At 38.6% G+C, this 18721-nt stretch overlaps 1 protein-coding gene across 19 annotated transcripts in view; it reads right to left on the bottom strand.

The window, feature by feature from the left end:
• Positions 1-18721, bottom strand: part of Erc2 (ELKS/RAB6-interacting/CAST family member 2) — a 932060-nt gene that overhangs the window by 424349 nt on the left and 488990 nt on the right. For 15 of the 19 annotated variants that reach the window (XR_004514630.1, XR_004514631.1, XM_033756865.1 and 12 more), the window contains one exon: positions 17246-17257. The exons of the other annotated variants lie outside the window; for them this stretch is intronic. Coding sequence is in view for 13 of the 15 variants with exons in the window: in XM_033756865.1 (XP_033612756.1) it covers positions 17246-17257 (12 nt within the window). In the remaining 2 variants the exon portion in view is untranslated. The remainder of the gene's footprint in view (positions 1-17245; positions 17258-18721) is intronic. 19 annotated transcript variants of the gene reach the window in all.

Genomic DNA, 18721 nt, shown 5'->3' with positions numbered 1-18721 from the left:
CTCTTTATTAAATTCAACTGTAGCATACAGGCTGATTTTTTTACACCTGTAAGTAATAAGCTATATTTAAGTTTTACTCTCAAAAACACCACTGATGTTAATTAAAGAATGAATGCAAAGATATTTAAGTGAAATTCAAGATGGAGCAGAATTAAAAATTCGCTTGCAAAAAGTCTCAACTTCACACTTCTCAGCCTATGCAGAGATTCTGACTATGATTAGGCCAATTTGCTGTTGTAAATCTTAAATTTTTTCTCATTGCATCTTACAGAATTAAAATTCTTCCCTCAAAGAAATTATAAGCATGAAAGATTTTCCCTTCCTAACTGAAACTGAAAATCCTATAGGCTCAACACATCCTGAGTCCATCCCATGAGAAAAACAACATTCTACCTGCTATGGCTTGAATGCCTCTCTCAAAGTTCCTGTGCTGGAAACGCTCCCCAATGCAGCCATGATGGGTCTGTAGCCATGTTGGGTACTGGGGGAATCACCCTCATGAATGGATTAACGCCATTATCTCACAAGTGGGATCTTTATAAAAAATGTGTGGCTCCCACTCACTCCCTCTCTCTTGCTGTTCCACCTTCTGTCATAGGATGATAAAACAAAAAGACCTTCATGCAATGTTCAACCTTTTGACTTTAGACTTCCCAGACCCAGTGCTATAAGAAGTAAATTTCTGTTCGTTACAGATTACCTAAACTGTGGTATTACGTCATAGAAGCACAAAACAGACTAAGTCACTATTTGAAAATCACAATTTTTTGAACCACAGTGAACTCAACTTCTATTTTGCTTGTATCTTTAATTAACTAGGATTTGAGTTTTTACTTTTTTGATAATACATTTTAACATGGATTTTCCAGAAAACCAAAATATGTTTGATTCTCAATTAAGAGTGAAATGATAATAAATTTTAGCTTCTCTGGTTGTTGGTGCTTATTTTCTATAAAGTTATTTCAAGAAAACTTATTACAGAAAAACTCCTGGCAACCCCTAAAAAATGCAATAGCTCAAAAAAAAATCACAAGTTTCTCACTGACTAAACTGTTGAGTAGAACATTTTATGTTACAGAGTTACAAATCTCTATGAACTAGAAGCATTTCCAGGGCAATTAATCAAGGGGGACTTTTATGGAAAAACATATCTCGATTGAGGGATTCACATATGAGTCCACAAGCTGCAATAACTATAAGTTTCAGAACTGTGTAGCTTAATGCTTTCCTTCAAGCCATTAAAAATACCTTGACAGCATACAAATTCAGCAAGAAGAATAACTAACTCTGGGAGGTTACAATTACAGAAAGAAATTATTCAAAGTATGTGACCTTTGTACAAAAATGATGCACATATATTTGATACTACAGACTTTCTCTATTTTCTCCCTTTGATAGGTTGTGTAATTCCCACTAACAATAATGAGAGATATGTGCTAAAAATGAATAGCTGCTAACTCCAGCCATCTGTGCATTCCTGGTACAAATAAAATTGAATGTCATCACTACCCTATTGGATTTCTCAGTAATGCTCTTTGCTGATAAGAACTTTGAAAAAATACCAATGGCTTTTTTTCCTTTTCTTATTCATACAAAGCATGCCCACTGCCTTGCTACATAAAGAAGTCTATTCTACTCTGAATCCAGGCAGCCACTGAGAGCATGGGGTGAGATAAATCCCTGCTTATCAAGATAACTGTTTCCCCACTCAGTTTAAATGGAGACAAAGTATACTCAGACTTGAATGATTAAAATGGCCAAATTCTTAGCAGGTTAACTCATTACTTTTCATCCTTCTTTTGCCAGCCCTGAAAGCTAAGTAGCTGTCTTAACAGCCTGTAGCAATCACTTCCAAACAATTCTCTTTCTCTACAACTATGCTAAAATGGAGTTAACCCATTTTTCCTTATGAATTACTGGCTGTCAAAATTTGAGAAAGGCCTCCAGCTTTAATGGAGACATTTCAAAAGAAAGATCATGTGCTAGAGAACACAAGATGGTATGCTGGGGAGCCACAAAAGCTGCAAGACTGGAAAGCCACTGGTCAGAATTTGGAGACATGATATCTACCTTCAATTTTTTTTTTTGTTGTTTTTTTTTTTTTTTTTTTTTTGGTTGTTGTTTTGGTTTGGTTTGGGTTTTTCTTTTTTTGAGGGGGGTGGGTACCGGGGATCAAACTCAGACCCTTGTGCTTACGAGGGAGGCGACAGAACCACTGAGCCAAATCCCCGGCCCTACTTTCAATGTTGATGGTGACTGTCTCCACTCACAGCCAATGTCTCATCAGACCAGGGACACATAGCACCACAGGGCCACACAGTTACACCTTCCCTTCCCTGGACGTGCAGTTGGTCTGTAGGAAGCCAGCCTCTCCAAGGACCCCTCTCTGTCCCTCTCAAGGTGTGAGTTAAATCCTCCTTTGGAAAACACAAGGGGCCAACTATCAGGCAAATCATTTCTTCCTCTGGAAGACTGTGATGCTCAGGGTCCTCTCAAGTTTGATCATTAGATCTAGTTTTATATGACATCTGATGACAGATCTGCTAGAAATATTTATTAGCTTGGCTAACAACTAAAGAAAACATGGTAATCACAGCTCTCAGGAGAGGCTTTTTAAATTTCATTTTATGGCACTATAAAATGAGGCCATACGCTGAACATTTAAATGGGCAAATTATTCCATTGGAAGCTCAGATTTTAAAGTTCAGTCACATCAGTAGACATAAAAGCTGAGTGAATATTCAAGGAAAGGGTCCATTTGCAACACAGCTAATCACCAAAAGAAGATAAGGATTTACTTCAGATAAGTGCCTATATGTTTAGTAAACTGCTTCTATTACTACTTCATCACATTATCAAAAGAGCAGTGCCAATATAAAGCTGCCAACTGATAATTTATTTGTAAGCAACATATTTAATAATATTACAAGTCCACTTGCTTTTTCTAAGAGCATAATTTTCAAGCTATCATTCTTCCAACTTTAAAAAAATTTGCTATGCAAATTAGAATTATTAATAGAATGCATCAAATATAAGGGTAAAATTACTAGGCTACAATAAAAATGAAGAATATATTTAATAAATCTAGTATTCAGAATATATAAAAAGAACACAACTTAACAACGAAAAGACAATACAATAAAACACGGGCATAGAATTTGAAGATATTTTTCCAAATAAAATATACTTAAATGTCCAATAAGTATGAAAGGATGTTCCATAAAACTAGTCATTAGAGAAATATAAATTGAAATTATTTCATACCCACTAGGATGACTATGATTGAAAAACACAGGTAATAAATTTTGGTGAGGATGTGGAGAACTTGGGACAATTACATGTTTTTGGTGGGAAAGCAAAATGGTATAGCCACTGGAGAAAACAATTTGGCAGATCCTCAAAAAGTCAAGCATAGATTTATCACATGATATTGAAATTACACATAACAGCATTTTTCATAATAGCTAAAAAAGGTAGAAACAATCAAAACATTGACCAAATGATGAATAGATACATAAAATATGGTATAATCATGCAGTGGAATCTTGTTTACCAATAAAAAAAATGAAGTGTGGATACACGTTACAAGAGGGATGAAATTCAAATAACATTGCGCTAAGTGAAAGAAATCAGTCACAAAACATTATATGACTCCAATTATACGAAATGCCCCAAATACTGGTATCTTTGGACAGAAGAACTTTACTGGTTTCCAGGAAAGACTGAGTAAGGGAATGGAGAATGGCTGCTAATGGGTAAGGGGATTCTTTCCCCATGATATTTAGTTCAAGAATTAGATAGTGGTGTTGGTTGTACAACCTTGTCAATATACCAAAGGATGCATTTTATGAGTATGGCATGTGCCTTATACCTTATACCTTAATTTAAAAAACACACATTTAGAAATAAAAAATCGTATAAAAATCTTTGTCAAAAGAAAAATTATATTGTTCCTTTAACTCTCTCACTAACTATTCCTACTGCGGAGGGGATTTTGTCAATCTTCTCACAATGTTTTAGGCATAATGTATGCATAGCACACATCTCCTTTAAAGTATAACAGATAATGCTATACCAATCTACGGTATGTGTAGGATGCCTTCCATGTCAGCAACTATAGACTGAGATGTAGAAAAAGATGCTGCAGAAAGACTGTGGGCCTGAAAGATAACTAGGGTGCTGGGAAGAAATCTGAAATCACTGGTTAGAAGTACAAGGATTTGTAAGCTTCTTGGATTCTCCAATGTCTCTTGAAAACACTCTGCCTGAGTATCCCACATACATCTTAATATTTTCAAAGTTAAAATCTCAAAAGCCTATCTCTGGAGCCAAAGTCACCATCGCTACTCTATACTCTGTCTCCATCAAAGTCATCCATGATTGGAAGTCAAGGAAAAGCAAATCCTCCCTTTCCTAATCTGTAACACACAATGGATCACTATGCCCCAAGGCTTTCGTTTCTTTTAAAATGTCTATCAACACAGTTACCTCCTCTGTATTCCTACTGCTACCATCTTAGCTCATGCCTTTTTTTTTTCACTGTCCAGATACTAAAACATCTCCCATCTGGCTTCCCTGAAGCCAGCCAATGCCACTGTCCTTTCACCCATTCACCATCTGTTCATCCAAAACCAATCTATGACGCACTAACTATGAGCCAGGCCCTGAGGAGACGAAGCTGAAGTGGACACTGTCTTTATCATTAGACAGTTCAAAGTTTAGTGAAAGGGAAAAGAATAGAGCTGGGAAATGATAACTGAATATTTTTTACAGCTACTTTAACTAAGTCTGGTCAGAACATGAGGCGAACTTGCTGCCTTGAAAGGAGTCAGAGGGTAACATGTAAATTGGGACTTCAAGGATGGGTAGTCTTATAGGGCACAAGAAGAGAAGGGGCATTCAGACAATGGGAAGAGTATACTCCAATGTGGAGAGATGCAAAACGTCTAACAATTACAGGCAATGAGAAACAATTTCAGAGGAGGCAAACAATGAGTGGAAAATGAAGAAATAAAAAGTGTGTGTGCACTCAGGTGAGACTTAAAATGCAACTCAGACAAGTGTGAAAGTTTAAAAAACCAGGTAGGGAGTGAAGTTTATATTCTGCTCAGTGTAACAAGAGGGCCCATCAGGGCTTCTGGGGTCAGGGTGCTGCCTCACTGACTGATCTGCACTGGAGAACTGGGACAGACTGGGGCTGGAGGCTGCTGCAGTGACTCCAATGGCCTGTGGAAACAGCAGTACTGAGAACTGGAAGGGAAATGACAACACTTACACATGCTGGATTAGGTAGACCAAGCAATGAGGTACAGGGGTCACGAAGGTTTCTATCTTAGAGAAGCAGGTAGGGGTTCCAAAACCTACATGCCAAGTACACAGTACAGTGGGGGGATGGGTAAAGGGACAATAAGTCCGATCCTAGTAGTACAGAATGGAAAATGTGAGGTAGATGTGCTTTTAAACACAGTGGTCCTATTCCCTTCAAAACAAAACATTTAAAAATTTGTTGTATTATGGCATGTGAGGAAGCACCCACACGTACCTATATCCACTTGCCTTTGACTCTTGAGATGGCCTGGGTTCAAATTCTGAGTAACCTTGAGAGGTGTACCTCAGGAACTTTCAGCTTACTCATCTGTTTATTACAAATTAATACTTTTTATGTAGTTCTTTATGTAGTGGGGGTTAGAAAAGAATCTTGCACATCAGTGTTGCACACAGTTCTTAGCCCATTGAAAACATTAAGTTGCTTGGGCCAGGGATTTAGCTCAGTGGCGCTGCCGCCTGCCTTGCAAGAGCAAGGTCCCACATTCAATCGCCGGAACCAAAAAGAAAAAGAAAACATTCAGTTCCTCCTAAGAAAATAACTCAGAATTACCCCCACAAAATTAAGGAACAAGTTTTACTTATCCACTTTGCCAACCTGTCTTAATTTGGGAGGGGGGTACTGCAGCAGATGAGAAGGCAAACCAAACAAACTGACAAGCAACAAACAGAAAAGCCACCCCACTCGGCCCAGCAACGCAGGGACCCGGGAAACCAACACAGGCCTTTTCCATCAGGCATACATAGTCGTGAAAGCTTCAAAGTTCAAAGTTTAAAAGTTTAAAAAGGAAACAAAGCAAATCAAAAAACCCCAAACTCTGCAGGAGAAAGACCATACATTTTGCTGGCATGAGACCTCCCCTTTGACCTAACATAAGGATGAGGAAAGGGGATTCCACAGTACAGTTACTGCCTGGACCAGGGCGTGAGGCCATGGTTTGAATTCCCAGCACTTGTTAGTGCCGCCTCCCCTCCCACTCATGCTGGACAAGATCAAGGCGGATCAGACATGTGCTGCGGGAAAGCTCGGCTCTCCTTCAGCATCATTCTGTTTTGTTTTCCTGAAGGAAAATCATCATATATCACAACAAAGGCCTTTATTTCTTTTTGGCTTTTATGCTGCTGGAATTCTCTGATCACACTGTGTGGGGCCATGAAGAACTGTCCCAAAAATGATTCCTGGAAGAGGCATAAAACCCCTCCTAGAAATACATCTTTGCTCTTGGCTGCTTCCCCAGAATTCCCCACCGGGAACCATCTCAAACCGGCAGGAGGATGGATGGCCTGAGGTCTTCCCCATTCCTGCTGTCCATGATTCTTGAAGTATGTCCAGCGCTGACGACTGTCTGCAGTCTACAAAGCTGCTGCCTCTGCAGAGGCCACTCACTGAGCCATTCACACTCGCCTCGGAAAGAGGAATTTCACATTCCCGCTCGAGACAGGGTGAAACTCCGACCAGCAGCTTAGAAAAGGCTGCTGGAACTGCCAACACAAACAGCTTCTCAACTTCCATTATAAGAAGTTTTCATCAATGCTTGGAACCCTTTGTGTTACAGAAATAGATTTCCACCACCCCGAAAGAAGCACATTAAACAGTGGTCCCTATGGTAACAGGAGCGCCTGGGCCAAACCAATTTATACGAACACAGAACGTCTTGCTGCGGAATAGGACACGGTGGTTAGGAGATGAAATGGCTGCGTTTGAACCCTGGCAGTGCATTTGATAGCTGTGTGGGAATGAAAACATTACTTACGATCCCTGAGCCTTGGTTTCCTCATCGCAAACATGGGACTAATAATAGCATCTACTGTCTTGGAGTTACTATACAGAAAGCATGGACTAGCTGAGAACATACTGAGCCTAGCAGCCAGTAACTATTAACACAGTGTACTCTTATTTCTGCTGCTATAACAGTGTCGGCAACAACACCAGGCTAGTTAAAACACAGTGTCTGCAGCCACACCTTTATTTTCTGATCGCGACTAAAGGTTTGATTTGTTTGGTTTTCATGCGTTGCTGGTTCTTCATGAAACACCACCTTGTTCTTTTGGAAACTAAAGGAGGATAAAACTAAAATTATTTTGATTTTTATAGTTTTATCATTTTTTAAAAAGTTTATTCATTATCCCCAGATCTCTTGAAACTTTGCTCTCATACAAACACCTTGTTTCAGGGTTACTGTTTTTCCTCCTTGGGCTTCTCTCTGTCCCTCCAACAGAGACATTATAAGACCCCAAAATCAGTCCTGATTATTAGACTCACTGTAAACTCAAAAGGCTCAAAATCTCTGAACCAAGCACTGGAAGCTCTTCCTGGCATGGCCACCCTTTCAGCCCATTCCTCTTCCATTCCTGCACCCTACTTTCTCCAATCGTATCGTGGCCCTTTCCACCTCTGCAGTCTCTGCTTAGACTCTTCACCTTCTTCATCTGGCAAAATCATTCCCATATTTCTAGTCCCGTGAAGATGCCATCATATTCACAGAGACTTCCCCAACCCCAATCTCTTCTAAATGCCCGCAACATTCATATAGAATTTGCCACCTTCTAACAAGGTTAATGCCCCTTTGCCAAGTTCCAGGTTTTCATTCAGTTTTCTTACTGGGCATCAAAATCACAACCTGGCCAAAACCTCTGTTCTTATCTCCTGCCCACCATGTTTTCCACACTTGTTCTTATATTCTACACTAGTTTGGCATGGATCTGAGTCATACAGGTAGGTCTTACTAAACCCAAAGAAAGCTTGGAAATTAGGCTTCCCAAGAAAAAGAACATGACATTCTTACTGAGTCTCAAAGAGAAGAGTGGGGAAAAGCTACCCACAGTCCAAGGTCTCAAGGTTGCTATACTGCCCTGCACAGAAAAGACGGCTAATCGATTACCACCCCATTCACTTGGTTCCCTCTATGACCACTTCAGTGACTCACGTTTTACTCCGCAGGTCTTTTCTATGGCCTTAAATTACTCAGAATTTCTACGTCCTTACAACTCTCTTTCTTCACAACTCATCTTCCTTATGAAGTGTATAAATATTTACTCAGAGTCCATGATTTTCCAGGTTCTGGTTGGATAAGATGTCCCTTCTAGTCTAGACTGAATGACAGATGTTGCACGAACAATTAAGGCTATGCTTCATGTCCTAGTGTGAAACACCAGCAGCACACACACACACCTAACCTGCATTGGCTGAGCTCCAGTGAAAGGCAAAGGAAGTAACATTTAAATGTTACTTGTTGAGGAAAACACAGTTATATCTATACTCCATGCCTTACAGTGAGCTAAATTCCAGATGGTTCAAAGACTTAATGCAGAAAACTTAGACTAAAAGAACATTTGTATGCTCCCAAATATTCACGTGTTGAAATCCTAACCCCCAAGGCAGTGGTATTAGAAAGTAAGAGCTTTGGGGGAGTGATTAGAAATAGAATTAGTCACCTTATAAAAGAGTTCCAAGAAAGCTGGATTGCCCCTTCTGCCTCGCGAGGGAGGATACAATGAGAAGGTTCTATGAGCCCAAAGGCAAACAAAGAATGTGCCAGGGCTTTGATCCTAGATTTCCCACCCTCCAAAACTGCAAGAAATTAAATTCTCTTATTTATAAGCTACCCTGTTTATGGTATTTTGTTACAGATAGAATAAAGATATAAACCATAAAAGTACTAAAAGAAATCACAGGATACTTGTTTTTAAAATCTTATGGTATGAAAGAGGTTTCTAACTACTACAACAACAGAAAAATCAGAATGCATAAAAAAGATTGAAAGTATTTGGCAACATAAAATATTTTAAAATTTAAAATCAGAATATAAAAAAGATTGAAAGTATTTGGCAACATAAAATATTTTAAAATTTTCTCTATAACAAAAACCATTACCAAAATCAAAAGAAAAGTGACAAACTGGCAGAAAAGAGCATTTAAACTCAGTTCAAAGACAAACAGATAATTTTCCCAACATCAAGAGTGTACCTACAAATACATTAAAAAGTCCAACAAGACAATATGACAAAGTATAAAAATATTTAAATATGTCCATCTTCACTTGTATAATTTTAATAAAAGCAAATCAGAACTGCACATATATGTCACTTTTCACCTTCCGAGTTGACAATGACAAAAACTTTGAAAAGTGTACTGTCCTGGCAGAATTAATGGAAAGACAGGCATTTTATAACATATTGCTGATGGGTCTAGAAATTCAATCTCAATAGAGGGCAACTGGAAAAAATAGAAGCATATTTTCCTAGCAAGTCCACATTTAGAAATGTATTCTACATATACATTCATGCATATGTGAAAATAAGTCTATTCATGGTTATTAATTATAGCAATTAGTATTAGGGGAAAGTACCTCAAAGGCTTTTTGGAGAGACTGATACAATGAAATAGTATGCAGAAGTAAAAAGGAATGGGAAATTTTTATGTCTGAATACAGGAAGATCTCAAAGATATTTTGTTAAAAAAAAACAAAAAAACAAAGCCATGGTGCAGAGCAGTATATATTGCATTATTCCATTTACTGAAAATGGGATATGTATTACTGACCTGCTTATGTTTCTCACAGTGCTTCTTCTGGATTGTTCTAGTTATACCACAATGCAGAACAGAGCATTCAATTACTATATGTTATAAATACGTAAGGTGATGAGTAGCAGAAATAAACAGATGAAAGAATACACTTAGATGTGTGGTACATCTTCTAAACTCGACATCAAGTCTTTTTATACGTGAATACAGAAAGGCAGTAGTTCAATCCTGGCTATTTCCAGAAAACAGAGCGTATCCTTACATAAGATAAGTCAATGTTAAATTACTTTTCATATTTATGTATAAATATTACTTTTCAATAAACAGATGAACTTTGTAAGTTCACTTATCCATATCACTAGAGGGAGGGGACATTCAGCAGAATGATGATTTCAACTTTTCTGCCTACAAAACCTCTCAAGGGCTTACAGGGAAAGTCTAAAGTCTTTATTCTACTCCCTTAGTTTTTTACAATTAGAAAAACAACAGAGACTGCCTCGTCAGGATCCTCTTCCACTTCTCTCCTGCAGTAGCTCCCTTGTTTTCACCTGTCATTCTTAGTGTGAAAACCTCTGTCACAATCACACCATGATACCATTGCCACAGCCACTTCCCAAATACCTCCTATTTCCAGGACCATGCTCCGTGTTCAGTGCACATTCTCATGGTATGAGGGATGAGCTATAACAAAACTGTCTCCACTTTTCAGACGTCAACATGGGCTTAAGGACACAGAGTGTCTTCTGTCAGGTGCTATAGCAATGAGGATGTTGTTTTTTAAAGGTGGGCTATTTACTTTTCTAACTTTAATGTTCCAACAACAGATTATAGCCTGGATAATCAAGATTGTGAATAAAGTAATAACAGGTCTGGGAAAGACAATCCATGTGAAATTCAAGAGCAGTGTTTCTTTATCTGCTCAGGAATCCCTAAAGAGCCCCTACTTTGTGTGCTTAGGTGGTGTAAGAGCACCCACACTCAGCAACACGATAGGACACCTATCTGCCAATTACACAGTGAGTGTTTCTCACCAAGGCCCATTCACTGTAGGTTATCAGAAGATTCTCTGGCTATTCATTATTATAACCAACTCATACCCTCCTCCATAATTATCTGTGAGCAGCATAACACACTGTCCTTGGAACCATCAAACTGACATATGATTAAATAGCAGAAGGCTCTGAAGTTAAATTTAAAACTACTCTCTTACACTTCAATTCACACATCACATCAAGATCTGTTCAGTCACAGGAATATTCCAGTTGACCAACACCAAAGGCCAGTAAGAGATTATGCTTTTACTAAGTGCTTCCATTTCAAAAAGATGGTGGTGGCTTTCTTAAAAACACCAAAAGACATTTTCCAAGGACCTGAAGTAGAAATTGGCAAGCAATTCTCACTATATAATTCTGCCCACACTCCATGTTAAGAAGTCACCATGTGTCTTTACAGCTGCTGATGGGGTCTCATAAGTAGTATATTTCTTTAAAAACCTGTATCGCACCTTTCACTTTTCATTAAAAAATTATTGTACAGCATAAATTATTATACATGAAGTTCTATAAATACCAAAAAGTAGTGCTTTTGTTAACAAACCTAAAATCTAAAAAATCCTGGAAACTAGAGTTAAAACAGGAATCTCACCAGTTTGGGACTGAAAAGGAGCCACAGAGACTCTACAGGGGGAATGTATTTCCACTTCTAAGCCCATTGTGTAGTTTCTAGAATTCAAGTTTTGCTACAAATATAATTCTACAAAACCCACTTTATATTTGTAGAAACTATGAAGTAGATAAAATAACTTTTTTATTAAAATTACTGATTTCTAACTTACTATTATGTTTTTCATATTTACTTAGTTTAAACATTATAGTGGGCTTCTACCTATATGGTATTCATTGAATTTGCAATAAAAGATTGGTAGATATTAAAATCATTAGAGTCCCTCACAAAGAAAATGCCCAAACCCTTTGTTAGATATAAGAGTGTATTTTAGAGTCAGGCACAGTACTCACTCATTTTTAATTGATTCACCCCAATACTCTGGCTTCATAAAAATACGACGTTACACAGTATGGAATTTCCAAGTACATTCACCCAACATGGAAGAGAACTTCAGTCACTAGATGGTTAGGTTTCCTTATAACCTGAAGTTGTATTGTATGTAATGAAGTGATAGAATTCACATTTCATAAGAAAAGCCATATAAAGGAAATAAGATATTATTTTTCTAGAAAGTGATTTATAATAATACTGTGAAATTATTTTTTAAAATTCCTTCTCCTCAACATTTACAGAACAGGCTAACATACATTGAGAGATTTACTATTTGCTGATATTCATCCACGTGGTGGCACCAACCAAAAGTCAAGAGGAGGTTAGGAGCAGAAAAAAAGAAAAGGCCTTGCAAGAAATACAGATGAATAATTAATGCCGCCAATTTGGTATCGATTATAGTCCAGAACTTATCAGAGACTCACTCTGAATTCTGCTGTTACTAGTTTTAACAAATTTGCATGATGAGAATGATTTTATTCACCTCTAGGGAGCCTCAGAAACAAACTAAACAGAAAAATATTTCAACTATGCCAGTTGTGTTCCTGGAATCTTCCCCCATTTTTGAGGGTACAGACAGAACACTGGAGCAGCAGTTCAAGCAAAAGCCCAAAAGTAAAAACAAAATGGAGCAGAAAGCCCAAGTTCTATAAATTAGAGTGGTCTCAGCAAAACGTGAGCTATGGCAAGTCCCACCAAGGCTATGATTGGAAAAGTGGAAGCACCACCCTGGCTATACCTCAAAGGATCAAAACTATTTTTAAATATAGACCCCACTTTATGCTTTTAGGAGTTGTAAATCAGGAAAAACAATTTTTTTTCCATTCTCAATAAAATATTTGCACCCAAAGCAAAATCAACCAATTTTTGGCTTTCTACCAGTTTTGCTTGGGCATAAAATTTTCTGACACTTCACTAGAAATATCAGCATTAGTACAAGGCAGCTTTAAAGTGAGAAATAAGTTTTCTGACCTATTGATAACCCCTTTAGCTCTAATAAGAAAAAGGGGAAACCATGCCTCAAATCCACTTTTTTCACTTATTAATAAAAATAGGACAAGTTATTTTTCTTAAATCGAATCCTTCCTCATAGGAAGCAGTGGTCTGTGAACTTGAGAGGGGAGGTATCATGTCTGTTTTACTGCCATATCCCCCAACCCTGAGCACATAGCCTCCCAAGAAGGGTTTCAATGGCCATTCTAGGAAGAAGAGGAAGATAAAAGAGGGAAGGTGGGTACAGCTGGAGGAGAAAAGTGAGAAAAGAGAAGCAAAAGAAGTAAGGGGAAGAAGCAAGAACAGTTCAGATGGAGGTCCTTCCCTCCATCTTTGTAATTGTGTGTTTTTGTTTTTCTTGCACTTTCCATCCAACATGCTAGCATTCAACATGACAGGAAACCACTCACTTCTTAGGGCTGCTTGTGTGAAGCTAGTTATGGCATCCACTGTAGGTCTGCTCTCTACTCCAGAAAGAGCCCACCAGCAACTTTCCTTGAGGACCCAGTAAAGGGACCAAGAAAAGGGTGGGAGGGGTGAGATGAAGCCAGTGGAAACTCCTCTCTGCAACAGTCATCCCTTCACAAACATCCAAGGGAAAACACGGCATGTCTGGGGTGGAACAGAGCTAGATTCCAAGCCAGCAGGCCCAGGGGATGCCTCTGAGAGAAGCAATGCTTAACCTGGTGCTAGAGGGACAGGGTCGGCACAGGGGTAAGAGGAGAAACGAACCTCAGAAAGAAGGGATAGGGTACACATCAAGCAGGACAGTTTTTCCTCCAAGCGCTTCAAGGAATATAGTTTATGACTACCTAGTTGAGAAACTGCAGCTTGAACGAAATTGCACGGGTTTCTTTACTGGAGGAGTTCTCAGAACTTTTACTATGTAAGTATGGCATAAGTAGTAAAAAAATTAATTTATAAATGAGAGAGTATTGGCTTGGGGGGTGAGCAATGCCTTTACCTGCCAGCTTGTATCAACCCGAGCATTCAACTTTTATGAACTCCAGTTTCCTCTTCTCTAACATGGAAGAAATGTCAGTCCAAGCTTATACAATTGTTACTAGAAGTGAATACTATGTAAAAAGTGACCAATTCAGCACTGACAGTTAATGCTCAGTTATATTATTGATGCTCCTGTTATTTCAATTTCTTCTCATTATTATTACTATTCTTTTTATCACCTTGCATCATGAGCATAATAAAGAGTATCATACACAGGATTTCTGAAAACACTTTGATTTTTCACCAGCAGTTCTTGCGATATGCCAAGACAGCATGAAGTAGCCAGCCCAACACCAAGCAGGTACTCACTGTGCACTTATGGAAGAAACGGAGCATAGAATGGACCCTAGAAAATTATAAGACAGTAAGAGGATGCTCTGGACAAGGTGTTTGTCATCATTTCTTAAGGCAATAGGCCTCCAAGCTCTGTGGTGAGTGACTTCATCTTTTGCGGGAAGAAATATGGATGGAGAGTGGAGTGTGCAATTCGAGGGAGTTTATTTTGGGAGAAGAGTTTGAAGAGACTCTAACGTGGGCTCACACCGGCTGCCAGGTGCCAGGCATCAGCGTGTGCTTGCTTGTCGTGAGCAAATGGGGCCCATCACCGACAGCCCCTCCCTCATATACATGACACCCACCTGCCCAGAGGAGCCCCGAAGCACAGGTCAAAGAGGGCACCCTTTTCTCCAAAAGGGGACACTGAGGACCAAACGAGGAAATGAGTGATTCAGGATCCAAAGTAAGCTGGGGGATGGAAAAGCCGGGGAGAGATTCAAGCCTTCTGGTTTCACTTGGTTGGTTCTCTGGTAGGACTCTGAACTGAATTCCGAAGGATACCTTTTTCTTTTCTAGTTAGTTCCTACATACATTTATCGAGATAACCCCATCTATCATAAGTACATGCTAATCTCACAAATAGTTCCTAGAAATGAGTAAGTTTCATACAAAACCTCCCCCTGGGTGCAAGGTAGGAATCCTGTTAAAGCTCTCCAGCTTCCCCCTGCTTTGTTTGTAAAGAGATTCATGACAGAGTTTTATTTACTGGAGACATGAACAGGTTTAGAAGATGACATTTGTGTTTTACCAAGCCACATACTTAATATCTGTCTATCTGAATTTAAGCATTAGAGTCTGCATGGAGTTGGAAAAGGAAACTAGGTCACCTAAAGCACCAATTGGAAGGAGAATTTCCCATGGAAGACACAACACACAAAAAAGTCCCAGAGTTGCTGAAGTTTTCAAACCTCAGATTAGGAGTTGGGAATGTGTAAGGGCCAGTCACAATATCTGCAGTAAGAAAGACCAGACATGATTTTTCTAAACTCCACAGTATGTGTATACAATATGTATGCACACACATAAGTACCTCAACTATAAGCTGTTTAAAGAAAGCACGAGGCAGAGATCTTAAATTCAATTCTATTGTTACATTTTATTTTAACTGTTAAACCTGGAAGTAGTTGGGGAAAAAATATAGTTAACTGTGAAAATTTGTCTATGCCCAAGAAAGCTTTCAAGCATCTAAGATTTTATTATTTCCAGGAAAGTAAGGCTGCCCAATTCCTCCCCTACTAATAATATAACCGGAGATTATTCGCAGCAATTGTAGATTTTCTCTGTCATGTTCACTTTCAGCAATAGGTTAAATGATATTGGAATGTGAACTTTAATTTGACCCCTAGAATTCATCCAACTAGATTTGGCAAGTACATTTTACCAAATCTAATCAGCATATCCTGCCCTTTATTCAGAAAACCACTGGTTACTCAAAACACTGCCCAGCCCTAATTTTGCACCCTATCTCAGACAGACAAAAAACAAAACAGCAGAATATGGATGAAAAACTGAGCACCCAGACAGGATGTCTGAGGCATAAGAGCAAAAGGGGACTCTCGTTGCAAGGACTTTAACAGCAAGAGATACAGATTAGGGACAGCAAAAGAAAGGCAAAATGAGAAAGAAAACAAACAAACAAACAAAAAAGACAGACAGGGAGAAACGCGTAAAGCTTCATTAAATGAATGGATCCAAACTTGGAGGAAGGTTTGGATGCCACATGGCCAAGCCTCCTGCCCACTTCCCGTTATGATGTCTGTGTTTATGCACCAGGTCAAGGCTATCCCAAAACATGAATTAACACTCATTTATCTCTGAATAGACTTTTGAGAATGGGGCTTCCTTCAGTGTACCGAGGTCCAAGTAGTTCCCATGGGAATAGCAAGCAATAGTCAAGGGCAGGGAGCCACAGGGATGGGAGCTGGAGATGGGACAAAACTGGCACGTGAACAGGAGATGTGATTTTAAAATTATTTGGGGCCGGAGTAAACGCATAGTTCTAGGGGGTTAAGGGTTGTATACAATAAGGATTCAGACTCTGCATAAGAAAGTCATATTGCTCATCTTTCCAAAGAGCAATTATATTGACTACCAATTGACTACCAATTTAGCACTTCCTTTTTAAAAATCTAGGCAGCCCTAAATCAACCAAAGAACGTCCTTTAGTAAATTCACTGATTGAATAATAATGAAAGCACTACATATGACTCTGTATCATCAGAAAGAGAAGCCTTCCCTGATGTAAAGGAAGTTACTAACTTGGGCCTCCCACATTAGAGAGATCAAATCTGAGATGCATGTTCAAACGAAGTGCCCCTTTCACTCAATATCAGGGTGCACACGTAGTCAGCAATGAATCTCATTTTATCCTTGGCTCCATATGTTGTGCCCTGAATAATTAAAGCATGTCTTCTGACTAATAAAGATGAGGTTACAGAGTTAAAAACCAAAACAATGGCAGAAAATAACATATGTGTACAATATGTTACTAACCCAGTGATAACTTTTTAAAGTGGCTTTTAAAAAGTATTATAAATCTTTCAAAACATAGCGATTTATCGAATGAAAATTCTGAATGGGTTTACACTATTGAATTTAGCCTTTAAATTGTTGTATTACGGAGAGATCTTTTGTTCACAAGGTTAAAGTTAGCATCTTGCATTTTGTTTTCTCCGCAACGCCATGTTGTATCATCATGCAGTCAATTTTCTGAGCTGCACTGGCAAAATATATTAGGGTATTTTTGCAATAATTTCTCTTCCTGATTTTACAATCCAGAAATAGATTTTATCAAATAGTTCAACAGTGATTTATTTCCTTCTTCTTTGCCTTTTTTCCACCTGTACAACCTCTCATAAAATACACCTTCCCTAGGCATGGGATGAAATGGAAAAAAATGTAGTGGCCAGAGGAAAACCATTTCAGAAATGTGCTGTTAAACAAGTGTAAGCAATAAATTTAGCTTAGGAGGGAAAGGCAGTTAGAAGAAAAACTGAAAATACTGACCTGAGAGTCAAGCTGATTGGAGCAAGGGTGAAAGCAGCAATTTGGAGGATAAGCAGAAAGGAAAAGAATAGCAAAAGAGAATAAAGGGAAGGAAATGCATTAGTTTTAAACATACAGCCAACAGATGTTATATTAGCAGGTTTTATAACCAAATGAAGGTCAGTAAAGCAATTTTACCTGATATTACCCCCAAAATTCCTGAGCACAAACTATAAGCCGTTACATTAAACATCATACATAAGAAACTGGTATATGCTCTCATACATAACCACAGCAAGCAGTCGTGTGAACCAGAGGTGGGGGCTGTTGCCCTTTTCTGAAGGAATATTTATAGAGAAGGTTCTTATCTGTTCGCATATAAACTTTTATTATTTAATAAACTGAAGTGGAAATCACTAAAGTATCAGACCTGGCCATAAGCAGTGATGTCAGAAAGATTTTTATTTGAACCAGTAAGCTGGATGGTTATATAGCCTATGAGATATTTTCCCTTCATCCCTGGAAACAAAAAGGAGCTCAGCAATTTGGCATTTGGTTCAAAGACTTCCATTTTAGATGCTTCCAGAGCACTGTACCTAGCAATGATCAAAGGCCATGTGAGGAGGGCTTTTGGTGGGATACCACCTGCCCATGGGCCTCCCAAGCCGGGACAGAGTGACTTCCAAAGCTGAGAGTAATGTTTCTCAGTTGTGAAAATGAGGTTCCAACTTCATCCCTGACGATAACCATATGCCTGTTAACTTATTTGTACAAAAATATCTAACATGCCCTTTTAATCAGTCAAAACAGTAGTCTCTAATGCCAAGCAAAAATGAAAAGAAAAAACTCACAGTCATCTTCCAGGCTGCTATAGGAACACATATTGGAGATTCATTTTGTTAAACTATAAAACACCCTTTGTAAAAACAAAGTGGATACACAAATACTTTATCGGCTATATGCTCAGTGGGGCCCCACCATTCCACACTAAGAGGAAGCTGTTTTAAGCATTTCACATGGGAAGGCAAAACAAAACAAAAGAAATCCTCAGGATAAACTCTAAACTAGAAAATTTCAATGAAAACAATGTTGACTATAATGATAAAAATCAAAGAGAAAATTCAAGATTAAACACATGGTGAAAGAGTTGATTTGCTAGTTCCTTGTAACTGAGTTCCTCCTACAGAGAGCTCTGTGATCACAAATGTACAACCGATCAAAAAATAAGTTGGTTCGGGCAATGGTCATTGTGGAGACTGTCAACACTGGTCCCAGCTGCCATTTCAAATCCTTCTAGATCAGGGCTAATTGAACTGAGGTCTGTGGCCAAGTTTTAGGGAATCCTAAACTGAAGGAGTGTGCAAACATTTAAGGTTTAGCTGCTTTTTCAAAGGTTCTAATCAGTTTTCATCAAATTCTCAGAGGCATTCATGACACCCATGACCCTCCTCAAATGGCTGCAAAGGATGATGTACAGCCATCTGCTGCTTGTCTTAA

The sequence above is a fragment of the Fukomys damarensis genome, unplaced genomic scaffold, assembly GCF_012274545.1.
Source record: "Fukomys damarensis isolate Sample0158 unplaced genomic scaffold, DMR_v1.0_HiC HiC_scaffold_28, whole genome shotgun sequence".
Lineage (NCBI taxonomy): Eukaryota > Metazoa > Chordata > Mammalia > Rodentia > Bathyergidae > Fukomys > Fukomys damarensis.
Note: the sequence above shows the minus strand (reverse complement) of the source record. Positions and strands in the feature narration are given on the sequence as shown.